We start from the raw sequence: 23,287 nt of genomic DNA, 5'->3' as shown, positions 1-23,287 counted from the left end.
CTAAGTCTCTCCCTTACAAGGAAGTTCATTGTGTGAGATTCTTTGGTATGATTTGATGATACCATTAACACACCACAAAGTTAAAATGATCCCCGAGATGCAGACAGGTCAGTGATTCATAACATAAGCTTCCCATTCACATTTAAAAGGAAGAGCCTAAGGTTGTTTGTAAAAACCACACCAGAAGAGGAAGAAAAGCAAAACATTTGTCGGGTTCCTCGGGTGAAAATAATTCTGACAAAACAGTGTTTTTGCACCATTTGGTTTGGGCTGACCACATCAAAGCAAGTCATATGTGAAACATGGAAACTATTCAGTTAAAGCTTCATACTTTCACACGCTGCATTTTCTTAAGTGGTATTTCTATCCGCATGTACCTAGAAAAACAAAGAAAGAAATCAGAGTGGCACTCTTTGACTCGTCTCACTTCCCCATGTCTTAGTTAAACCATTTCATCTGCTTCGACCATCACTACCCGCATTGTCTAACATCACAGCAACTAAAGAATAAAGATCTGAGGATGCAGTCGTCACCATGTCAGTCAGAACTCAGAGCCAAGTGAGGGCGTGCAGATGGCCACTGCTCCAAGACTCTCACAAGAATGACACTGTCCCCACCTCAGCTGTGTCCCACTGCACACAGAACAAGCATTTTTTTATTGGCTGTTTCCGCTGCTGGACTAAACAGCCGCGACTTCATGCCAGAACCTCAGTCAGGTGCATTATGGGAACTGTTTATCAATCCCACCATGCACTACAAGCTCTAAATACAGCCACTGTTTTCCGTGCATCTCTCCCTCTCTCTCTCTCTTTCTCTCCCACCCCCCCTGCAATCTTTCTCACCTCTCTCTCGCTCCTTTGCTGGTGCAGCTGTCTCTTTATAATGCCTGTAAGGAAAAGTGGCTCAAAGTGACGGGAGGAACAGGTGTTTAAGTGATAAATTTGCCCTCCCTCGGGCACAATGCACCTCTGTTTATGAAAACAATCCACCCCCCCCTCCCCGAATAAGGCAAGGCTGCCCCAGAAAAACAAGTAGAGGAAAATTATAGGGTGCAAAATCTCTCTTTGCAATCAGCATCAGAAGAAACGCCTGGCTGGAGCCTGTTTAAAGAAACATGCAGTCAAATTACCGAGTAAAACAAATATGTTAATTACAGTCAGATGCAATTAATCCAAGTGTACATATTGTGACTAATAATTACACTTAATGACCTAAGACGTCATTGTATGTTGCATGTCTCCACCCCCCCACCCCCCCCACCCCCCACCCCTCCCAATTCAGTGAAGACAACAGCATGTACATTTATGACTGCCACATGCAAAGGAATAATTTATAATCATTCATAATTAAATTTTATAAGAAAAACTCTGTCATCCATTGGAAACAATTGCAAAATTACTACAAAACAAAGCTGTGATTTTTTCAAGTATCAAAGTTAAAGCTGCCTTAATCCTAGCTTGTTGGCACAGACCCTAAACTGCTGGGCTGCTCCCCGGCGTTCCGTAGCGCTCCGATCACTACCTAGCATCTGGAAACCATCAGTGTAAACAAAGGAGCAGCGGAGGAGCTCAAGCCCCGCTCTGCCTTCTCCGCATCCCACAGGACATCGTTCAGCAAGCAACAGAGAAGACCAGATCTGAGCATGAGTGTGTCCGTGCCCATACATCTGCGTGTGTGTCTGCTCTTGTGTCCTCGTCTCAGGATCTCTATTTAGTTTGGCTGGAGCTCAGAAAGAGATAGATTTACAGATACAGTGGATGGGGTTCAGTCCACAATGTTTGCTTTGAGTCTTTCAGGGTTTTTGTTTGGTTTGGTCATTAAGCGTAGCATTTCTGATAAGACTTCTAATTGCTTTAATGTGGTTTCAGTTAGCATGCTAGTCTCAGTGGTTTGATGAAAGCTTGCTGCAGGGGGGAGGAGGGAGGCAGGAACCTGGATGTGGTTTAAACCTGAGAACTGGTTCTCCTCTGTGAAACATCAAGCAAGATCAAAGGATAAATCGTGCCCGATCCTTCACCTAAACACGACAAGGAAATATTTCCTCAACAGATATCTATTAATCATGGGGTCTGAGTATTTTCAGTACAGCCAACATTTTTAAAATGTCATTCATGGAGCCTTCAAACACAAAACCTCACACTTTGATGGTTATGTACTTCACTGTGTATACATCTCAAACTACACCCGGGTTTTGCTGTTGAAGCTGTTACACCACAAAAGAAAGCTTGTTGTTAGCCTATATGAAGACAGAATTTTTCACTATGAATCCACCTTTCACTTAATTTAGCATTACTCATGCCAAAAAGCCAATAATCAAGCTTGTAATATACTGAGTTTACTCAACAAAAGTGCACGTGTGACTTTTGAGGCAGCTATTTAGTGGAAAATTCCAAGCAAAACCACCTTAGTAATGCTTTGTTGAGTATAATCACAGGGGCTTGTATCTGCCTAGTAACACATCGTAGTTTCACAGCCCCACATCTACAACTGCTGAAATAAGCATTCTTATCTTCTACAGCTGTCTCTAAATATAAACTACAGCATTACACATGTACAGCACCTAACTTCAGTCGGATACACTTTGGTTCACTCAAGCTTCTTATACCACCAAGCATGTAAACCCATGCATATGGTCATCCTGAAAAACAAGTTAACACAAACACATTATGACAATAAGGTTGTGTTTGCTGGCTCACAAATCAGAGGGTTCGGATCATAAATGAAACATTTAAAGATAATAAGTTGTCCTTCTGATGATACATATTAAAACCTTGGCTGCCATGGTTTCTCCCTTCTCTCCTTTTTTTGTGTCAAATTTGATATTATATAACTTACATACAATGGATTAAAATCTATAATTTATTGAAACACAATGCATGAAATTACAAACCTACACAATGATGCAAAGAAGTATATAATAGTTGTTTCCAACATTCTCATTCAATCTTCTGATTTGTTATTGTTAATCAGCTTGATTTGTTTGATCAGAAGCTTTTTTTCTATTGGAGACTTTTTTCATTTGTTTGTGTGGTTCTGTCTCAGGGTTATGTAAGCTCAAAGTGGTGTGGGATAAACACGTGGGTGGGTTTTAGAAACTGCTTTTCAGAATAAAAGCATCTGTAAGTAAACACACACAATGGCTAAATTAATAATAATCTGATAATACAAATGCATTTTTAAATTTCATTTCTCTGAAAAAATTTTTCCCCATCTCAATTTCTAAAGGGCTACACCAAGAGAAAAAACTGTTCCTTAAACAGCTAATGCCGTTTAGCCCTTAAAAGTCTGAACCATGAAATTATTGCCAAGAAATTCAATTTCTTTTTACCTTCTTTTTACCCCAGAAACAAAAGTCTAATCTGGATTTTTATCAGACAACACCTGCTCCATGAATCGTCCACATACTATTCATTGCAGCCTAGGGGTTGCAGTAGCCACAACACTATCTGAACTGGGACATCAGCATACATCTGCCTTTGATTATGATATAAAAGATTTACCCATTTATTGCTGAGCAGAAAAGATTCTGACAATGAAACCAACACATCTGAACAACCTCAAACCCAGCACTGAATTTAATCAGGTCCCTAGAAATACACAAAGAAATACAAGTTTGTAGATCATAGATCGGATGTTAGACAGTTGTTAAGACAGGCATGCGTACAGCGATTTCTTCATTTACTAATAGGTTACTTGGGTACCTCATTCACTGTACTTATAGCAACAAGAGGACAGCTGTTGTTACAGCATTTTTTCCCCCAATAAGCTACCTAGAGCTGGGTGAAAAAATGCAAATATACGGATGTTAGGCACTATTAGGAGAAAGCATAGCATATATTTACATTGCTATGCAGATGACACCCAGCTTTATCTATTTCCAATTTCCTACTTTTAAATTCACATAAAACTGAGGTTATCATACTCGGTCCTAAAAATCCTAAAAATTTTAGACGGCGTCTGACCAGATACTTAATCTAGGTGGCCTTGCCTTGACCTCCAGTAACACTGTGAGGAGTGTGAAGTTTCTTCCTGTTAAAAGAGAGTTTTTCCTTCCCACAGTCGCCAATTGCTTGCTCACAGGGGGCCGTCTGATTTCTCAGTATTATTGTAGGGTCTTTATCTTAGAATATAAGGCTTTGAGGTGACTATTTTTGTGTTTTGCTGCTATATAAATATAACTGAACTGAATCTAACAATTAAAAGATGATTGTTTTAAACCTTTAATGTACATTGAATTTTAAGTAAACTGGTTTTAAATACTTCGCTGCCTATAAATACAATGCGTTACAAAAATTAAGAAGAAGAAGAATTATTAATTTGTGATGATGTATAATGTGTAATTTTATTATGTGGCTGTCTGTCTCAATTTTTGTATATGTTTTTTGTACACAGGTCAATACTGAAAACTAGATCTCAATCTTAATAAGACTGCATATTTAAATACAACATTTGCACTTGAATATAAAGTTGCTGACAAAGCAACAATGTGTTTTCTAACATAGCTTCTAGCATAACTAAGTTAGCAAAAGGTAAGTGAGCTCACTAGATATGACTTCTCCAAGTTTACCATCACAGTCACAGTCATCAGCCAGTCAACTAGCACTCATCTAAACCTGCTCTGCACCCATGTGGGTCACAGTGCTATTCTTAAAAAGGTTTCATATTCTACAAGCTCTTTATTTCAGCTATTCGGATATACCCTCACCATTCACTACACTATAAAAAGGGGTTTACTCACAATAGCACATCCTGGTGTTTCAAGGTCTAAATATGCCCTAGGAGGCATTTGTGTTGTCATAGGGTCTTTTGCCTCGCTTACTCACCTTCAAATGTGAAGTGTGAGGAAAGCAGCAAAGACAGCAGAGGACGGAGGAAAGTGAAACATGTGGTATGTGGAAAGGAGCCATAACCATGTTGATACACAACCAAGTGCTCGGCTATAATCAAATCCACGGCTATTTTAAAGGATCATAACCCCACATCGACCTGGAACAGTTAAAAAAAATCTATATCAGCAGTGCAGTCTATATAAGGTGGACAGCAATGCATTTAAAATGACTAGATGCTGAATATTTTCAAGTGTGAGATGGTGACACTGCTCTTAAGGGGTTTCAGGGTTTAACCGCCAAAATTGTCACAAATGCGTTTGTTACCGTCATATCCAGGGAAAAATTTGAGAGGAGAGCCACTCCAACTGTTTTAAAATATAACCACAAGTCCATTTCGAGACCCGTGGAGGCGCCAGAATAGTTCATTCTTGGAAATGGCCTCTGCTTTGGCAGAGTAACTGTGTGAGCACTGTGTGTGTGTGTGTGTGTGTGTGTGTGTGTGTGTGTGTGTGTGTGTGTGTGTGTGTGTGTCTATCCGTGTGTGTTTTTGTAGACGTCTGCACTGTACGTGTGTGTCCCTACTGGAAGAGAGCGAAGCACAGAAGACACACGAAAGCTGCTTTTTATAATATAATCTTAAAACAGAACAAGTACCTTGATTTAACATTTTCTCACATTTTCTTGAGAAGTCCCGTAACACTACAAGGCATTTTGCTTATGTTTAGTCTGTTCTATGACAAGCTGACATATCACACAGGGGAAAAGGTAAATCAAGACAGCTGCACCAAATATAAAACATCCCACAGCTTGTAGTCATGTAGATAACTGCTGAGACTTTTCCAGAAAGCAAAAGCTGAGGTGTTTTGGATTTTGAAATGTCATTACTGCCCACCAAGAAATTCTTGACACATTTGAACATGAACAATATACTAGATCGTAAAATTATTGTGTTTTCAATTCTACTTACATTTATTTGTCTCTTTAAAATAATAAAAAACTAAAACAATGAAATACAGGCAGCAATAAAAATATGGCATAATAAAAAACATCCCCACAGAAGAGCATCTTTCACAGGATGAACTAGATTAGCTTTTTGTTTTGTTTTTTAAATTACCTGCAGACATTCATGTTTTTCAGCCTTTGAACAACATATTTTTGTCAGTGGCTTAACTTAGCAGAAGGATCCAAAAACATAATTTAGTTGCAGAGGCAATTAAGCCCTCAGTAACCGTATTGTGAAACCAAATTGGCAAAGTCGGAAGCATGATATTCTGATCTGTTGATACAGATCGCAACAAATCTCGGCTTAGTCATCTCTAATAATGTTATTGCTTGCAAATTACATTCAGTGACCTGCAATTTGTGATTGCTTTGATAAAGCGGAGGAGGAGGTTATGTTGTGGTAAGCAGTTCAATGGTAAAAATCTCCCACACAACATGAAATTTTACTCTAAACTTCATGCTTCCTTTAGTTGCTACAGCGACTTAAGGCATAATATAGCATGTTTGTGTATACTTGTGCATATGCATGTCCAAACTGTTCTCCTTAGGAGCAGACCCATGTCATTCGTGTCCAAGACAGCTGCAGAGGCATATCATGATGCCAGCGCGCTCTCTGCCAAAACCCCATTCCCAGATTCCTAGATTTCCACAACTAATCGGGCAAAGGATCTCAGTGACATGTTGCTGGATGACTAATGAATACCCCTGATAGCCAAGCATGTGGGTGTTTTGAGTTATACCAGTAACACGCGGTTGTTTTAAAGCCGATGGTTTAGACAGGGTGCTTTTTCTCTTTCTTCATGCTTAGTTCATAGAAAACACAAGAACAAGCCAATTGGGCTTTAGGATCTGTCCCGCTTCAAGCCAATGGTGCAGGATCATCAACAGATCTGCTTGACATGCAAGACGCCTCATTTCACACACATAATATAACTTTACCCTACTCCTAAACTTACATTTGCCATATTAACTAGGCGTTAAGGGCTTTTGATAAGTGAGGCCACGGGTGTGAATTTCCCCTTTACCCTCTGCTAGCCTTGGACGTAGCCACAGCCCCGCAACACTCAACAAGCTGTGCAGCTGCACAGCAGCGTTATATTACCAGTCTGTGAATGACAAGAGCAGGTTGGGTCGCACACTGGTGCATACAGAGGTGCACAAAAGATTGTCATCTGCTTGCAGGAGGAGGTTCTTGCTACTGCTGTCTGTGCATATGCTGCATGTGTCACCTGCATTTGCTGTACGTAGCAGGATTTGTTTGCATGTTCCTCTGCAGACTGTATTTTTGAGAGTCACTCTGCCGGATATACCGTACACGTGTGTTGCTAATCTCAGCGTCACTTGGTGGCAATGCTATATTGGACCTATGGCCCTATATGGTTTCTAAATGCTCTGACTATGAAAGGCTCTTTCCAATATAACTTCTCAAAACTAAAATATCTTGACTGTTTTTTGTTTGTGTGCTTTGTTCACAGAGGCACAGGTTTTTAATGTCTGCTATGAAACAGAAAAAAAAATCCATTTGACACCACACATCCCTGATAAGCCTTATCTGTTTAGCAGGGAGTCTGCACTCGCTCCCAGTCTTTCGGTTTGCTAACCTGACCGAGCGTGTGTTAAAGCAGAGAGAGAGACACAAGGCCTTTTCGGAGCCTTTGCTGTGACTGGAAGGAAGATCAGGGGTCACCCTGTAAAAACATTCCCATAGCGCACCTCCCCCAGCCCTCATCCCTGCCAGAAACGTCTCAGCACACTACAGGGTAGCACATACTGATAGCGAGAGGCGAGAGAGACAGTTTCCAAATGAAATGTGGATTATTTTTTAAAGTAAAGACCTTGGATCTATAAGTAAACAAGAGGTAAAAAGTAAGTCAATCAAGCAGAAACATAGTTCTTCATACCCTAGAAACCCGTGTCCTCTTTTATATCCGTTTTGACTACTTTCATTTAGAGCAGCCTGATTAGTTGAACCATATTACCTGCTCATATGTGAGGATTCATATTTGCTTCTCATGCTATTTGAGGTCCATCAGTGCACTACATAATCATTATTTTAAAAAAAAAATTCCGTCAATGACTCTTTCGTCAACCAAATGTTTTTGCAAATTCACATAAATCAGCTTCTAATTTTTTGTGATGATGATTTTTCCCCTGGTTTCTTACTTTAATAAACAACATACAACATCTTTTATCTTTATTATATTCAGTAACACATACTGAAGGGATGTGAAGCTTTTATTGTGTTTTTAAAAAAATATAAATTAAAAAGCATTAAACCACAATATTATATTTTATGCTTAATTTATTACAGATCTCTGATATTATAAATGACTTAATGTTATTTAGAGGTCATGCTTTCTGAAGCTATAACCCCTCTATGTCTTCACGTGACTTTATATTCTTATTTTAATCTTTTTGATTCGTTTTACCTTGTGCAAAACATTTTTTAAAACTTACTAATCATGCACACGCACACATGCATACACACACACACCCCTATGGCTTCCCATTATTGAGCGCAACTCTAGTTTAATCTGCAAACACTGTCCTGATCCCTGGCAAAGCTGCAGCTTCTGGATAGCCTCCCAAACTTCATGACAGAGAGAGCAAAAAACAGTCAGAAAATGAAAACCACAGAAGAGGCCCCTAAGTGTTGACATATAGACAAACAGACTATATAGGACTCGCTGTGTGTGGTTTGTTGTTGTACTCCTTTTTTCTTCTCTGTAAGATTCAAGGCTCTCTCCAAACATACTTGAGTCTGACGCACTACTCTGATGAAGTGAGGGCCTTGCTGGGGGAACAATACAGGCCTGCCTTCCTGACCTCTCCGTCTAGCATATCCTACAGATACACAATGACTGCCTTAATTACCAGCCTCCATTCCCACCGCTAGGGTTTTCCCCAATAGCTCCCATTCAGAACCACGGTCTCTCCCTAAGGTGCCCATTCAAGTGTGATACAAAGCTAGCAGTGTCAGTCCCTGATCTCTTGACACCAAACTCAGTCCAGTGTGCCAGCACTTGCAGCCTCACAGCGTCTCTGTCCGTCCATCTGCTTGTCCGTCCCCTCCTTCAGCCTAGTCTTATAAAGTCTTTTTTTCCATATGAATCGTCTCAATTAGGAGCAATTAGTTAAAACAAATGCCAAAGTCAGTATGATGTGGATATTTTATTCAGGTAGGTTTTAATGGCTTTCTCAGCTCACTAACGAGTTAAAGCAGAGAGAGATAAGACCACGGTTAAATAGCTTGTTGGTGCATCATTTAAATTACCTGTACAAAGTGGGTTTCACATCTCTCTTTGAGCCTGTAAATTAATCCAAATGAACCTAATCACACAATTTTAGCATCAAAATAGCTATTAAGCATCACTGTAAGTGACTCGCACACACTACATGGTGTATTAACCAATGAGAAGAGTCTATGACAATTTCTACAGGGAAGAGCACAAGGCTGCATCTTGAAATGCTTTCCTTTGTTTAACCAACAAGTCAAACCCCAAAGATAAACAAATTATGTTACCAATACTGTAAAAAACAGGAAATAAAAAAAATAGCAAATCTAGCATTTTCAAGCACAGAAGAACAAAATCGAAACAACTTTTTTATGTTGTTATGGATTATTGAGTATAAACTGATGTTGGATAAATCTGTGTTACTACAACTCCTAAGAATATGAGTAGTATGAGCTAACAGAGCTTTTGGCCCTTGTCTGCTAACAGGACATCATGCTGTAGTGAAAATGTGACCTTTGACCCTCTGATTCCTCCTTTCTCTCTGAGTGAAAAGTGAACCATCCTGTTCCCGAGTTTCCGAGGCCTCATTATGGGGTTGAAAAACTGTAACACTGTCTTCACTGCTGTCATAGCCACCGTGTATATATTTCGCTATATATTCAGTACCATCTGTTAAACATCCAGTAGAAAGGTAAAACTGCACATTTTACAAAGGATTTTTCACTCTAGTACAATAACATAACAGATACTGAAACTTGGTTCCAAAATGAGTGCTGACCTGGTTTCCCTCATGCTGCAAAAACACAATTACATAAAGCAGTGTGATGAGCAAGAGCTCCGAACACATTATTGTTTATTTTCTTTTATTATCTGAAGCCTCGATTTTACAGTGCTGGCTCAGTAACGTGATGGAAAAAGTGTTACATAAGAAACTATCCAAAAATAAGCTAATGGAGCCCTCCAACATCATTTAGACTGTGTAGCCTTCATCTGAGCGTGAAAAGGAGGACTAATCAAATGACACAACGTGCATAATCCATTTCCAGCGAGAAAGCTGACGGACTTTACGGCAGCTTAGCTTCACCTAAAAGCGAGCAGATGGTGCACCGTGTCTTCGTCCATATTTCAGCATTTAATCTGCAAACAGCTGTGAGTTTATCTATCTGCGGCAAATGTAACAGCATGCTGGAGTCCCAGAGATCGGGTTTTAAGTGTCACAGTTACCAAAACAGGAAGTGGTGTGATTGTTGACTCAGCAAAAACTGAGAGGAACAATGGGATTTCTGGACAGAACGCAAACCAGCTGGCAGGAAACCACACTTTTATCATTCTTTTAACTTTGATTTCCGTTTAGAGGAAGTGCCCTTGCTCCCCTTTCACTAGTCCGCTGTCTCTCGGCTCTTATGCCCTTCTCAAGCTTTCAGACTATGCCCTCTCTGTGCCAGACAAACACAATAGTGTTGAATGGCATGACAGTGACACATCCAAACTGCCTCCCTGCCCCGGCAAAATAAGTGCAGCCGTGTCAGAACCTGCCCCTGGGGCACAGCAGATTGTGGGGGTAAAATGTGAAACTCTTTCTCATGACAAATGTTGAATAAATCAATAAACTGGTATTTCATTAAAAAATATATATATTTCAACTCAGGCAAGAGTGGGTTAAACATAGATTAGAAAAGCAGAAAGACAGATGTAGGTTCTTTCTCCTCGCAGGAACATTAGCCTCCAGGGAGACTGCAAACGTCTCCAGCTACATTAAGCTCACATAATCTGCTGGACTAGTGAATAATCAGCACTGGGCTGAATAGCAAAGAAGGATAGAAAGCTAGTTTAGACAATTTCGCAGCATGTTTCCAACACAAGAGTTGCAAAATGTTTTGCCAAAGGTTTAAGACGGCGCTGTTAATATGAGATAGAAGTCGCACATGACACCAGAATTTAGACTGTGCTTGAATTTCTTACTGCTGACTGAAAAAGTTGAATTTTAATAGGACGCTGGAGTGCAGAGCCCTTTAAATATGTGGGACACTTTATATTGGTGGCTTCAACAGTCTGTTGAAGTGACAGCATCCTATTATTCTGACACTTTTATGTTAATATTCATACCCACAGCTCTGACAGAAAAAGCCACACTATGTGCACAAGATTTGCCAAACATGCAAAGGACTTGTTGCAGTTTTGGCAGTATTATTTCTAGTGAAGTGCAGCCACACTTTTGAGCCTTTTAGATCTCGCCACCATTGGGCTGTTTTACACTAGCAGCTGTTTTTTTCTGGATTTTATTTAAGGCAGCCCACACCTTTGTGCTTGTTCCAACCACAGGAACTCCCGCTGCAATACGTCTTTCAGGATGTATCCAGGGGACCGTTCCCTGAAAAAATGCTAACTGGTTAAAAGTGAATCTTTGAAAGACCAAATGAAGTTGTGACTGTGATCAGAAGACTGCTTTCTATTCAACCCTTGTAAAATTTGCCACATAGAGGAATAAAATAAACAGGAGCGAGGAACGGCCCCATTCACTCTCTCTATTGTTGTTTCTGGTGACAAAGACCCAAAATTATTCATCTGTGTAGTTTTGATGCACTTGGAATTTAAATTACATTAAAATCTCTAACAAAATTAAATGATATCAGCTCATAAAATCTATAAGGGAAATAGAAAGGGTAAATGGGCTAATTATAGTGGCTATATTATGTCTGAGAGAGTCTTAGGGATGATCAGATTTTTGGGATTGCAAGGCAGAAGTGTTGATTAAACTATCATAAACAGCAGAATGTAATGAAGTCTCTTGTTTTAGCACTGCAGAGTTGCACAAACAAAGCTAAACAGTTTCTAAATTAACTGTTAGAACTGACACACCAATAACACCACCACTGAAACGTGAAAGCCCCGCCTCTCGTAAACCCCCCCAAAAAACTAGCATCCTTGTTAAATGGTTAAATTAATTTTGGCGAAAAGTGTAAAATTTTAAATTGATAAGTACTGAATATCGTCTTTTTGAAGTCTCGGTTAAATAAATATTGCCCCCAAAAAGATCAGACGTTAGATCCTCATGCTCAGATTAACTGGAAGAGATAACACATGCTGGAAAGGTGAAACTCGGCTAAAGACCTGAATCAGATTCGATTAAGGCTTTAATACGAGTTACACTCTGTAGGAAATTGGGTGTTCCCACACTGGGCTAAAATACTTGTTTTTCCTAAAGTGAAGCAAACACACACAGCTCTGTGCAGTGATGTAACGCTGGTAAATTACAAATTTGCAGTGTGTTTTTGACAAATCACAGACACACACATATTCAACAACAAACTGAAACATTAAAAACATTGCACAATTCTCTCAGCGTGACTGCCAACCAAATCCTAAAAGGATCGCCGCTCTGTCAGAGGCAAGCGCCGGAAAATTTAAAAGCAAATATGTTTTGTCAAAACCACTGATGTTTGTTATGGTAGACAAAACGGGCTGCAGTAATGACAAGTCATTATGTTTACCACCACGGCTGACGGGAAAGCACACACTCTGGAAAGTCACACGTTGCTCTTTTGCCTCCGAGGACGCCCAGGGTTCAAAGGTCAACTCTCATCTCCACTTTTACGGGAGATCGTGGAGACCATTTGTTACAAAGTACAAACTCCTGCTGAAACTCACGCCACGTGAGGCGTAAACGTCATCGCAGTGATTTGCATTAGATATACGCAAGTGGAGATGCCTGCCGACTGACTGGCAGCCATAGACGTGAGAGGGAAAGTTAGTGCCTGTGCTTTTAGAGTGAAGCATCCTCTGCAAAAGCTTTTGGTAAATTAAATGGCTTGATTCTATCTTCTGTCATACTCTGCTGGAAATATTTAAAATACATAGATATCCCACTAACACAGTCCAAATGGGAACAAAAAAGCTTGATAAAGAGGGATAGATAGAAGCAGCAATATATGACACACTATGTTGCGGCCGGCAATGATCATCAATGTTCAAAAACTTTGGTCTGTATAGGGATCACTGTGCTCTTGCAGACAAACCTGTACAACATCTTTGGCTATATCATCATCAGCAATTTAAGCAATGAAAATTCAAAGGCTTATGTAAGTTGGTTTGATGCTACAGCTGCATAAAAGCTCTTGTTTAAAACAAAAGACTATACCGCTCACATCTGTTTGTTAGATATAAAGCAACATCTGCTGAGCACAAAGTGTGAAAACAAGAGCAAACCGCTAGCCTGTTTTACTCCACAAAAGCTGACTAATTAATTGTCAATGCATATTTAATGCATATATAAATATATGTATCACAATGCATATTTTTATAGTGGACACCACTGAAGAAGAAGCTACCAAAGGAGCAGGAAAAGCTTTAGGTTCTGAGTGTTGAGACAGACAGAGAAGCCAGAAACCACCAGCCATGCAGTCAGTAGACAAGTTTACCACTTGACCCACAGCTGCCTCTTTGCATTTAACTCATAAAAAGAAAAAAATAAATAAAAAGCATCTTTCCTGAAAAATAATGAATGTTGCTTAAAAAGACCAAATGTTCTCAATCAGCTGATTGTCAAACAATGCCTCCAAAAAGTTCAGCAGTTTTGGTTAACCTCATATGAGAGATGAGAAACCACATTTTTGTGGCATTCTCCCAGTAAAAAAACAACAACAACAACAACAATCTGGCATTTCTCAGAAGAATAAGAGCGTGCAGTGCTAACTGAAGATCCTGGACCAGGGGGTTGCATAATGTTCAGGAATGAGGGATTGTAAGTCGAGAGTCCAGCGTAGCTCAAAGACACACATAAAACATACAACAGCAAGATCCACCCCCGCCCACCCATAAACCTGCATTACAGCAAAGAAACTTTCCATGAGTTCATCTTTCTACCTCTGGTAAACCTGTCAGTCACTGCATCACTCTGATCACTCAAATCAGAGGTGGGGCCAGCTGTTGAGAGGATTAGTCCTCAAAACAAAACCAAATCATGAGTGCAAGTGGAAGACATCTTGGAGCGGGGCCAGAGCGTGGCAGCGAGAGGCATTCTGCTCATAACTAGGGGAGCGACGTCATTTTCCCGAATAAAAGCCAGTTTACATAACACCTCTGTCCCCATGACAGGCAGCACTGGGCAGCTGCTGCCAGACCTGTGGCTTTCACTCAGCTACAAGTTTCCTGAAAAATAAATCTCTCAGCACAACCACAAACCTTGCCTGTGTTTCCAATATTAACATGTAAAAACAAAAAAAAGAGTGTCTTCAATTTCAATTAATGTATTAGCACTTTGGCCTACCTCTATATACTCAAAAAGCAAAACAATAAAGAAAAGCTAGAGAAAGCATCATAAATAAAGGAGAAACTTACTTGACCCTTTGACAGTCTTAGCACAAAGCACCTCAATAAAAGGCGGTGAGGTGAAGTAGACGAGGAAGCTTTTAAATACTCTGTGCTGAACTAGGATGACAAACTTTGCAGGACCCGGTGAAGCAAGAGCTTCTGTTTTCATTGGCAAAGCCTCTCTGAACAGGACAATCTCTTTCTTAGTACGAACACACGACTGCACAATGTAAAACAGAGTACTGATCATTTAGAAGGAGGAGTTCTTGTTTAGAGAATGACACCAGACTTGGCAAGCAAGCACTCTTAAGAAGAGCTCTTCTCGCTTGTGTGTCACATATATTATTCGGATCTTCAGCTGGTTAAATAAGGAAGAACTATCCTTGGCTTAGGCATGCAGTGACAGGTGAGAGGGCAATAGTGTAAATGATGCAGCACAAATGGAAGGTAAGATTATGGAGGAAAAGCCCAGGAGAGACCTAAATAACTGAGATGGTAGGTGTTGAGGCTGTTTGGAGACTTTGCTGCTTTCTGAGTTACTGCTGGCAGTTTAACGAACAGCTGAAATACAAACCAGAAGTAGGGTGAGGGTGTTTCTGACATACACAATGGAAAGATTCATTTCACTGCTCCCTGCTGTCAAAGGGGTTTTATTTAATAAAGGAAGAGTTTAGCCTTTTTTCATCTTGAAACGGTAAAGTGAAACTTAATATACAGCAGATATGGTTTTAGTACTAAAGACACTAAATTGTGAGTTGTTTAATGTGCACCTGTGCCAGCGCCGAGTATCACTTCATCATTGCTCACATCCACATGTACGGTATTAGTTGAAGGAAGATGGAAGGTAAAACGTTACATGTTGCATGATATAGTACAAAACCAAATTCCAGGAAGAGTTGTGAGCAGATGATCTAATTCCCACACACTGCAGTTTTGGGGCTGCCCAGGAGATATTTCATCACTACATTGGTCTTATACAGACCTCGTGAGACCAGTCATCATATGTCATAAAGCGAGTCAAAGCATTTTAATCTCACATCTGCTCCTCATTACACTTTCATGCAAAAGAAACTTAGGGCTGGGGTTCGGCTGTTGCACCTCACCCAGGGAAAGGGAGAGGAGACAAACGGGGGAGGCAACTGAAAGACGAGGGAGTGTAAGGTCCAACTAAAAACTCAGAAACTCCACAGTTCCAAGGGAAGGTGCTTTTGTGTTCTTCCTATAAAATTAGCTCACTTGGCACTCCATGAGTTTGCCTTTACAAGCTGCTACACAACAACATAATGACAGATCGGACCATAGCAGTTTCACAGTCTAGTCCTAGAAAATACACTTTAATTTTGCTACAGCAGCTACAAATGAAGCTTTTCCTTTCACACATTATGTTCCGCTATAGTTCACAGAGAGACAGACAGGCAGGATAAATATATAAATACTTTTCTTTTCCAAATCAAGCTACGGTTTAGGGGTGTTGACAACAGCTGGAGCCCCATTTGTCACACTGGTACCCAGTAACCTCGATACTAGACCTCAAGGTGGATTTGTCATGGTGCCTCGCCAAAAAAAGGGAAAAAAAGCCGCATCATAACAGGCTGGATCAGTGGGAAACAGAGAGAGGAAAGCTCCCACTGAAATTTCCCACTTAAACTGTGGCTGTAATAGCGACAGTTTAAGTGGATGCACAACTGTGGATATAAAAAACTGTGGCTACATGTCAGAAAATGGCACTTACACTATTTACTCATACACAGTCAACATGATGATCTGATTCAAACCCTTCACCTTTGACTTGGGAGTTTAAAAATATCGCAGTGACATAACATGTGCTTATAACGTGTAGTCTTTTTGTTGTGCAGTGTTTTGCCAGTCAAGACAAACACACACATACACACACACATGACTACAGAAGACAGAGGCCAGCCTGTTTAACAAGTAGGTCAGACCAGATCCAAAAAGAGAGGAAGAAAGAAAGAGAGTGAGGGAGAGAGTGACTGACTGCAGCAAGCTTAGATTTTAGTGTCATTATTGGTTTGTATGAACCAAATAAAAAGTCAATGAAGAAATCTAATGTCAAGATTAAGCAAATGAGACACACTGAAAGATTTAACAGTGATTATAAGCCATCTGTGTCACCTGATGACTAGATTATGTCATACGTGTGTGTTAACAGTCTCACCTGAGGGCAGTCTTTGATATAGTGGCCCTTGTTGAAGCACAGGTGGCACAAGTAGTTGGGTGGGGGTCTTTTGTTCGGTTTTCTTGTTTCAGAAGAGAGGGAAAGGTCTGAGAAATGGTCCGTCAGGGAGTTGAGTCCGTCCACAATATTGTTCAGGGAGCCATAGGGAGACACGTTCTTATACACGTTGTTGTTTAAGGCCTGAAAAATAACACCAGATACAGCCTGTTAGAAACTCTGCTTCTCGTGAAATGCTTAGATTACGCACCAGGTTCCTACATGTGCTCCCTGTCCTGTTTGCTGTTGTACAAAAGGTAAAGAAAAAGTAAACAAAAAAACGGAAAAAGAACTCCAAGATAATTTCGCTCATTAAATTCGGAACATCTGGCACGAGGCCCAGCTGTGCTCATGAACTGGAAAAGTACTGCGCATGTCCTCAGAGAAACACAGGACAAAGTATGACTCATTGTAAACAAGATGGGAAGCATGTTCCCCCGGCCACCCAGCGGAACATCAGCATTAACGCCATGCACTGCTGGTGGTAAACTATCCGCCGTCCGAGTCTGTAGTCTGCTCGGAGACACAGGATGCACTGTTGCGTGCCACCAGGCCAACTGAATTCGCAGAAGATGCTCTCTGAATATTAATAACAGGGAAAGCGCTCCCTGCCTTTCCTTATTTCCCTTTTCGTTCATGTCTTCCTTTTTTCAAATGCAGTCCAGAAGAAACAGACCTGATTTGACCCCTGGGTGAAATTAATCTGATTTTAGCAAATATTCATACAGCTAGGTAATTAACCTAGGAGAAGCCTAACTAATTATCTGGCCTGACATTTAGTATTGGAGTGACCGCTCTTAAGAAAAAGAAAAGATGTCAAAGAGTTCGTAGGCATGTGGAAATCCACTGATAAACTCTTTAATATAACCGAAGGGTATGCATCATTTTAGGACACAGGCTTGTGTCTGGGAAATGATGTTACTGTTGATTTTAAATGTTGCACGGCACAGAAACCTTACACTTGGCAACCTAACCAGAGCTGAAAGCCAAATCTCTATCTGGAGACTGTAAGATTGTCTTGCTAACCAGCTCCAGCTTTAAGAGCCGTGTTCATTTATTACTTGTCGTTGCTGTAAATCAAGCACTACAGCTCTGTAGTTTCTCAGTTTCCCCATCTGGTGCACGTGTTCCAGCTCTGTGTACTACTGCATCCCTCCTCCAAATGGAAATGTACACATTTGTGCGCGTTAAGTTTTACTGCAGCTTGCAAAATCATTTTTAACAAATAAAAAACAGGAAACTTTGCTCTGTTTACATTAGGAGCATTTCTTCAGTTTGGCTTCAAACCACCTACTGTCAGCCCAGAGGAAACGGATTTCACACACATCTGCTAATGGTGGGGTGAGACGGTTTGTTTATTTTTGCGTGCGTGACTGAGTGACTAGTCCTTGGTAGGTTGTGTGTTTTGTGCCGTGTGGCAATAGATGAGGGGATGGCCAGCCACGGTGTGCCCAAGACAGGCAGAACAAGTGTAGCACATCTGTGAGTGTTTTCACAGGTCCGGTGATGAGGTGTCACACAGCAGGAGGTCAATAAAACACTGCTGTTTTTAGGCCAGGTTTGTGGTGCCACCTGGGAACTTTAAAGGTGCACTGATAAGAGGTAGAGTAATCCAGATAGTTTCTAAAGTAACAGTAAAAATATGTTGGGGGACTTTTCTGCCTGCAACTGGGTTGTGAAGGAGGCTTTTGAGCAAAGCTATCAGCAGACGAATCTTCGATAAGCGTGCTCGACTTGTGCCCTGTCGACAGCGACTTCATTAATCTGTATCGCAATTTCACTCCAAGCAGGCTGTTGTGTGATCCTTCACCGTGAAAACAACCACATTTCGCATTAATCATCTCATCATCAAATCTCTGCAGTGGTTTGTTTTGCTTGGCTTGGCCGGTATAGAAAGTTGCAAAATCTCCCCCTCCCTCCACCCTTTAAACCATTTCCAGACTCTATGTGTGTTCCCTCACTTTGAAACACTTTATACTCTTATGGCATTACACAATTGCGTGTAATGTATAAACGCCCAATTTTCAGATGACTTTACGTGTTAAGTGACTTCAAAAGCCCCCTGCGGTTGCCACCATTATAATGAACACTGGCTCTAGATGGTGACTACACCATCCATCCACTACTAAAGTTTCCAACACATAGCGTCACTTGAACAGAGATCTAAGAAACTAGGCTGCCGTGCAATCAATGCTGCTCACTGTGTAATTTTATTTATTGTAACACTGCCTTTCTGCCCACGCTGTGTGATCATTTTCTGTATGCGGGAGAGATGGAGGGGTCACTTTTGCACAGAGTGCACTATGGGGTATCAGATTTGCACCCTGCACACATTATCAGCATGTTGGTTCACTAAAATTACTTGGAGGCACAAAAATAGAGAATATGTAAACAAGGACTGATGTTGTTTGCACAACCTGGTCTATTTGAAGGAGTCAGAGACAGCAGACCTCAGCAAGGGGCTGCAGTGGCCTGCTCTCTCCAGACAGAGGCGTGCAGAGGGTGGGGGGGATCTATTTCCATCTCCTGCCTCTCTGATTAAAACATATTTTCCTCACCACATTAACTTTGAGCCATAACTTATAAATATGCTGAAAGCAGACCTCTTCATGTGTAATCATGTCATCTGGGGGAGGGAAATGAGCTGTGTGATATTTAGATCTTGAAAGATCGCACATTAATTTTAATTTTAACATAAGTATTTAATCCATGAGTGGGTGAGTGACATATTTACTGAGTATTTCTGGTGTATTTTTCTCTTCTAGTATTGCAATCATATACACAGAAGCCTACACAATCGTTTTATATTATGTAAAACACTTAGATCTGCACATAGCAATAGAGCAAAGTAGCCCCACCAAAAACGTTTATTTCATCGGACTATTTTAGGTTTTTGTCCATATTAAAAATATCATGGCGGTTATACCAGAATAGCCCATGTTGCAACCTGCATGCTAAAACATTTGCTGCTCAGACAAACAACACTAACACCGTCCAACTCTCCCTAAAATCACCCACAGTCTCACAACCTCAGATATCCCGGATTTGTACGTAGCATGCCGTCAGTTCACCTCATTTCGCTGCAGCTGGAAGAAGTTGTTGAGATAGTTGGAGTTCAGGGAAGAGCTCAAATCCGCCGCTGCGGGAGTCTTGCTGAAACTGAGATCCGGGTGGGAAGAGTTGGGTTCGGGTCTGAACGCGTCAAAGGCGCTGGTCTGGTGGGGGTCTTGTAAGGAGAGATAGACCCAGTTGAGAAGTTGAGCCGGCTGGTACACGGAGGCACTCGTGTCTATGGCAGACAGCAAGCTCATCTTTCCATTCAAATGTCCAAACTGGATTTCCACCGCTTCTTTTTTTTCTTTTTTGCTGGACTCGTCTCAAATGTTGCTTTTTTCCCGTCCCCGTACCCAAACTGATGGCAAGTGCTCCCTTTTCTTCTTCTTCTTTCTGTAAAAGGCCCTGTCCTCCTCACTCCGGGAGCCTCGTCCCACTTAGGTGTTACTCAAAAGTCATGGCGTTAACATGTCAGTATAAAAAGTTTTCCCTTGCTCCCCATGGTCCGCTATCTGCCTTTATTGCAGCGGGGCAGAGAGAAGCTCTTTGAATATGCAATGAACGCGGCTCTGCGTCACCGAGGACCAGCAGCCAATCAGCGCGTCGTTTGTTCCAGGAGTCATTCACGATACAACCGAGTAACTGCTGTAATAAAGACGGTGTACATATTCTATTATTTACCTAGTTACTAATATATATGGTTTACTATTTCTCTACCCTTGAGTGGAAACAGGCCTCACTGATTCTTTATGACATTCAGCCACCTTCTGAAAACACATATTAATATGCTATAAAGAAAAACCTGGATAACTTTATACCATTTAGTCCAGCGGTTAAGAAATCTATAAACTGTGCAGGTTATCAGGACTCTATGGGGACACACTCTGTCGAGCACGTCCCAGCTTCCAGCCAACCCGCAGATTCAAGGCAGCAGATTATGGAGAAAACCTTAAAAACGGCTCCCTCTTGTGGCAAAAATCCCTGCATATATCCATGAATCCAGAAGATACTGGTATTCATTTCCTAGAGGGGTTATTCTGGCTCTTAAGTATGACTACTGCTTTCCAAAACCTAATTTTATCTTGTACTTTTAATTTGCAGACCTAAATTAGGAGAATTTTAGGAGAAAGGACGTTTGCAATGAGTCACATATATAAACTATATTAACAGATATTTCCGATATGTGCATACATTTACAGTAGAGTCATGTGAAAAGCTCTTTCAGTTCTGAGGTGCATATGACACAATAATAAAACAAATAGACCTAACCAGGTTCTAAAATGAGTGAAATACAACTTCAGATGAACAGTAATACATGTGATATTACATTGTAACATTATTTCATCAAAACTAAGCCACAACACAGAAGGAGTGTGTGAAAAACTAAGCACAATCTGTGATTCAGTAGCCTTTGAACCACCCTTAACAGCAATGAGTTGAAGTAAATGTTGTCTGTGCTACTTTATCAGTCTCTCACATTTGTAGGAACTTTGGCCCACTTTTCTTTCCTTGTGTTGCTTGAGTTCATTGGGGTTTGGAAGCATTTATTTCTGCACAGCTTTCCTGCCACAGCATTTCAGTGTGGTTGAGGTCTAGACTTTGCAACACCTTGCCATTGCAGCACTTTGATTCTTTACTTTTTAAGCCATTCTGTTGTAGATTTGCTGCTGTCATTGTCCTGTTGCATGACCAAGTTTCAGCCAAGCCTTAGCTGCCAGACACATGACCTCACATTTGACTCCAGAATACTTGAGGAGCTCATGATCGACTCAATGACAGCATGGTGCACAGGACCTGTGGCTCCAAAACAAGCCCAAAACATCATCCCTCCACCACCAAGCTTATAGTTGGTACAAGTTGTTTGTGCTGATATGCTGTGTTTGGTTTTTGCCAAATGTAGCAGTGTACATTGTGGTAAAACATCTCCACTTTGTTCTCATCTGTGCAGACGACATTGTTCCAGGTGTTTTCAATTTGCTCAGATGCAACTTTGAAAATCCTAAACTGTGCTAATGTTTTCTTTTTAGAGACAAGAGGTCTTGTGCTGGCAACCCTTTCAAACACGCCATATTTATTCAGTCTTTTTCTAAATGTACTTTGTACATGAACTTTAACATTTAGGAGTCTGAAGCAGAGGCGGGGATGTCAAACTTATTTTACATTACGGGCCACATACAGCCCACTTTAATCTTAAGTGGGCCAGATAAACTTATCTGGGTATCTATCACTGTACAGAGGTTCAACTGCACATTTGAACTCAGAGATAACAACAGAGAAATGCTGCTGAAAAAAATTAATGACCCTAAATTGTAAGAAATAAATGTAAAAAATGACAGACAAGTTCAGATAGTTTGTTACCCAGACTGTCCTGTAGTTATTATAAAACTGAAAGGTTTTGTTAATTAGCAGAAAATGTACATTTTTGTCTTTTTATTGTGAAACAAAAAGTTTCTATAATAGTGAAAAAATGAACTTTTTTGTCGTTTAATTTTTTATCTATTAATTTAGTGTAGTATGAATGTCCATGGGGAGGTCTTTTATTAGTAGGAAGTCCAAAATGTATGCCCTCCTTAACATTTTCCAAAGCAGTCCAGTGGGCTGGATTGGAGTTTTTGTCAGGCCAATTATGACCCCATGGCCTTGCTGCTGGGACCCTGCTGGGATGTCCCATGAAATTCTCCCCTGTATTGAATCTTTCTAATTGTACAATAATGAAGGTCATAGTGTTTGGTGATATAATTCTAACCCTTCCAAAATGGATGGGCAGCAACAATAGGTTCTCCGAGATCACCGCTGATGTCTTTTTGCCTTGGCTTTGAGTTAACACATACCTAAAAACTCCAGACTGGCTAAAAAAGCTTTAGCTTTTATAGAGATGCTGAAATGTATTGATGATCAAAACACATGGCTGCTATTTACCCTCTTAATTCTCAGGTAAGTAGTAAGGGTGTAGTTTGTATTTAGTTAGTTCACTTGAATAAATAATGATATGGTGAAATGTGTCATATGTTGATGCTCATCTCATCTCACAAAATTTGCAACATTTTTTCATGTAGCCAAGTATAGGCTACATTACAACAGCATAATGAAACTGGAATAGAAAACTTAAAACTTAAAACATTTGGTGTGCCACCCCAATATTTTTAGTGGCCCCCATATGGCCATCTGGAGGAGCCTTGTAATATCTTTTCATCATTACGTCCTGAACAAAATCATTGGACATCCTCTTCCCTCCCTGAAGGACCTGTACTGCACTCGCCGTCTCACGAGAGCTACGGGATTTCACATACCCAAGTCACCGGGTGTTTAAGTGACCTCAGCAACCTGAATCTCCTGCCCAGATTTGGGTTGCCAAGGTCACAGACAAACAGACTCAAGGACAGCTTTTACAATAGGGCAATAGCCCTAATCAATGCTAACAGCTGACCTGATTGGCTACCTCCCTGGACTTTTTTTGGAGGGCAATAATAATAATGTGCAAGAAACATTCATTAATTTCTTTTATTTATTTATGAAGTCATTCCTTTTTCTTTTCTTTTTTTTTGCTTATACCTTTTTTGCGCTTATCACGCCACTTTAAAGTTACTGTGTTGTGTTGTTACTGTTTGTGTTGTGTTTAGTTG

At 40.6% G+C, this 23,287-nt stretch overlaps 1 protein-coding gene across 1 annotated transcript in view; it reads right to left on the bottom strand.

Annotated features, from left to right (window-relative positions):
• The window catches only part of zcchc24 (zinc finger, CCHC domain containing 24), a 39,387-nt gene extending 19,202 nt beyond the window's left edge, over positions 1-20,185 (bottom strand). The window contains exons 1-2 of the mRNA XM_006783802.2: positions 19,682-20,185; positions 16,554-16,754 (exon numbers count right to left, since the gene is read on the bottom strand). Coding sequence (XP_006783865.1) covers positions 16,554-16,754; positions 19,682-19,921 — 441 coding nt within the window. The 5' untranslated portion in view covers positions 19,922-20,185. The remainder of the gene's footprint in view (positions 1-16,553; positions 16,755-19,681) is intronic.
• Positions 20,186-23,287: the final 3,102 nt, after the last annotated feature.

This window comes from Neolamprologus brichardi, chromosome 13, assembly GCF_056152115.1.
Source record: "Neolamprologus brichardi isolate AB-2024 chromosome 13, ASM5615211v1, whole genome shotgun sequence".
Taxonomy (NCBI): Eukaryota; Metazoa; Chordata; class Actinopteri; order Cichliformes; family Cichlidae; genus Neolamprologus; species Neolamprologus brichardi.
Note: the sequence above shows the minus strand (reverse complement) of the source record. Positions and strands in the feature narration are given on the sequence as shown.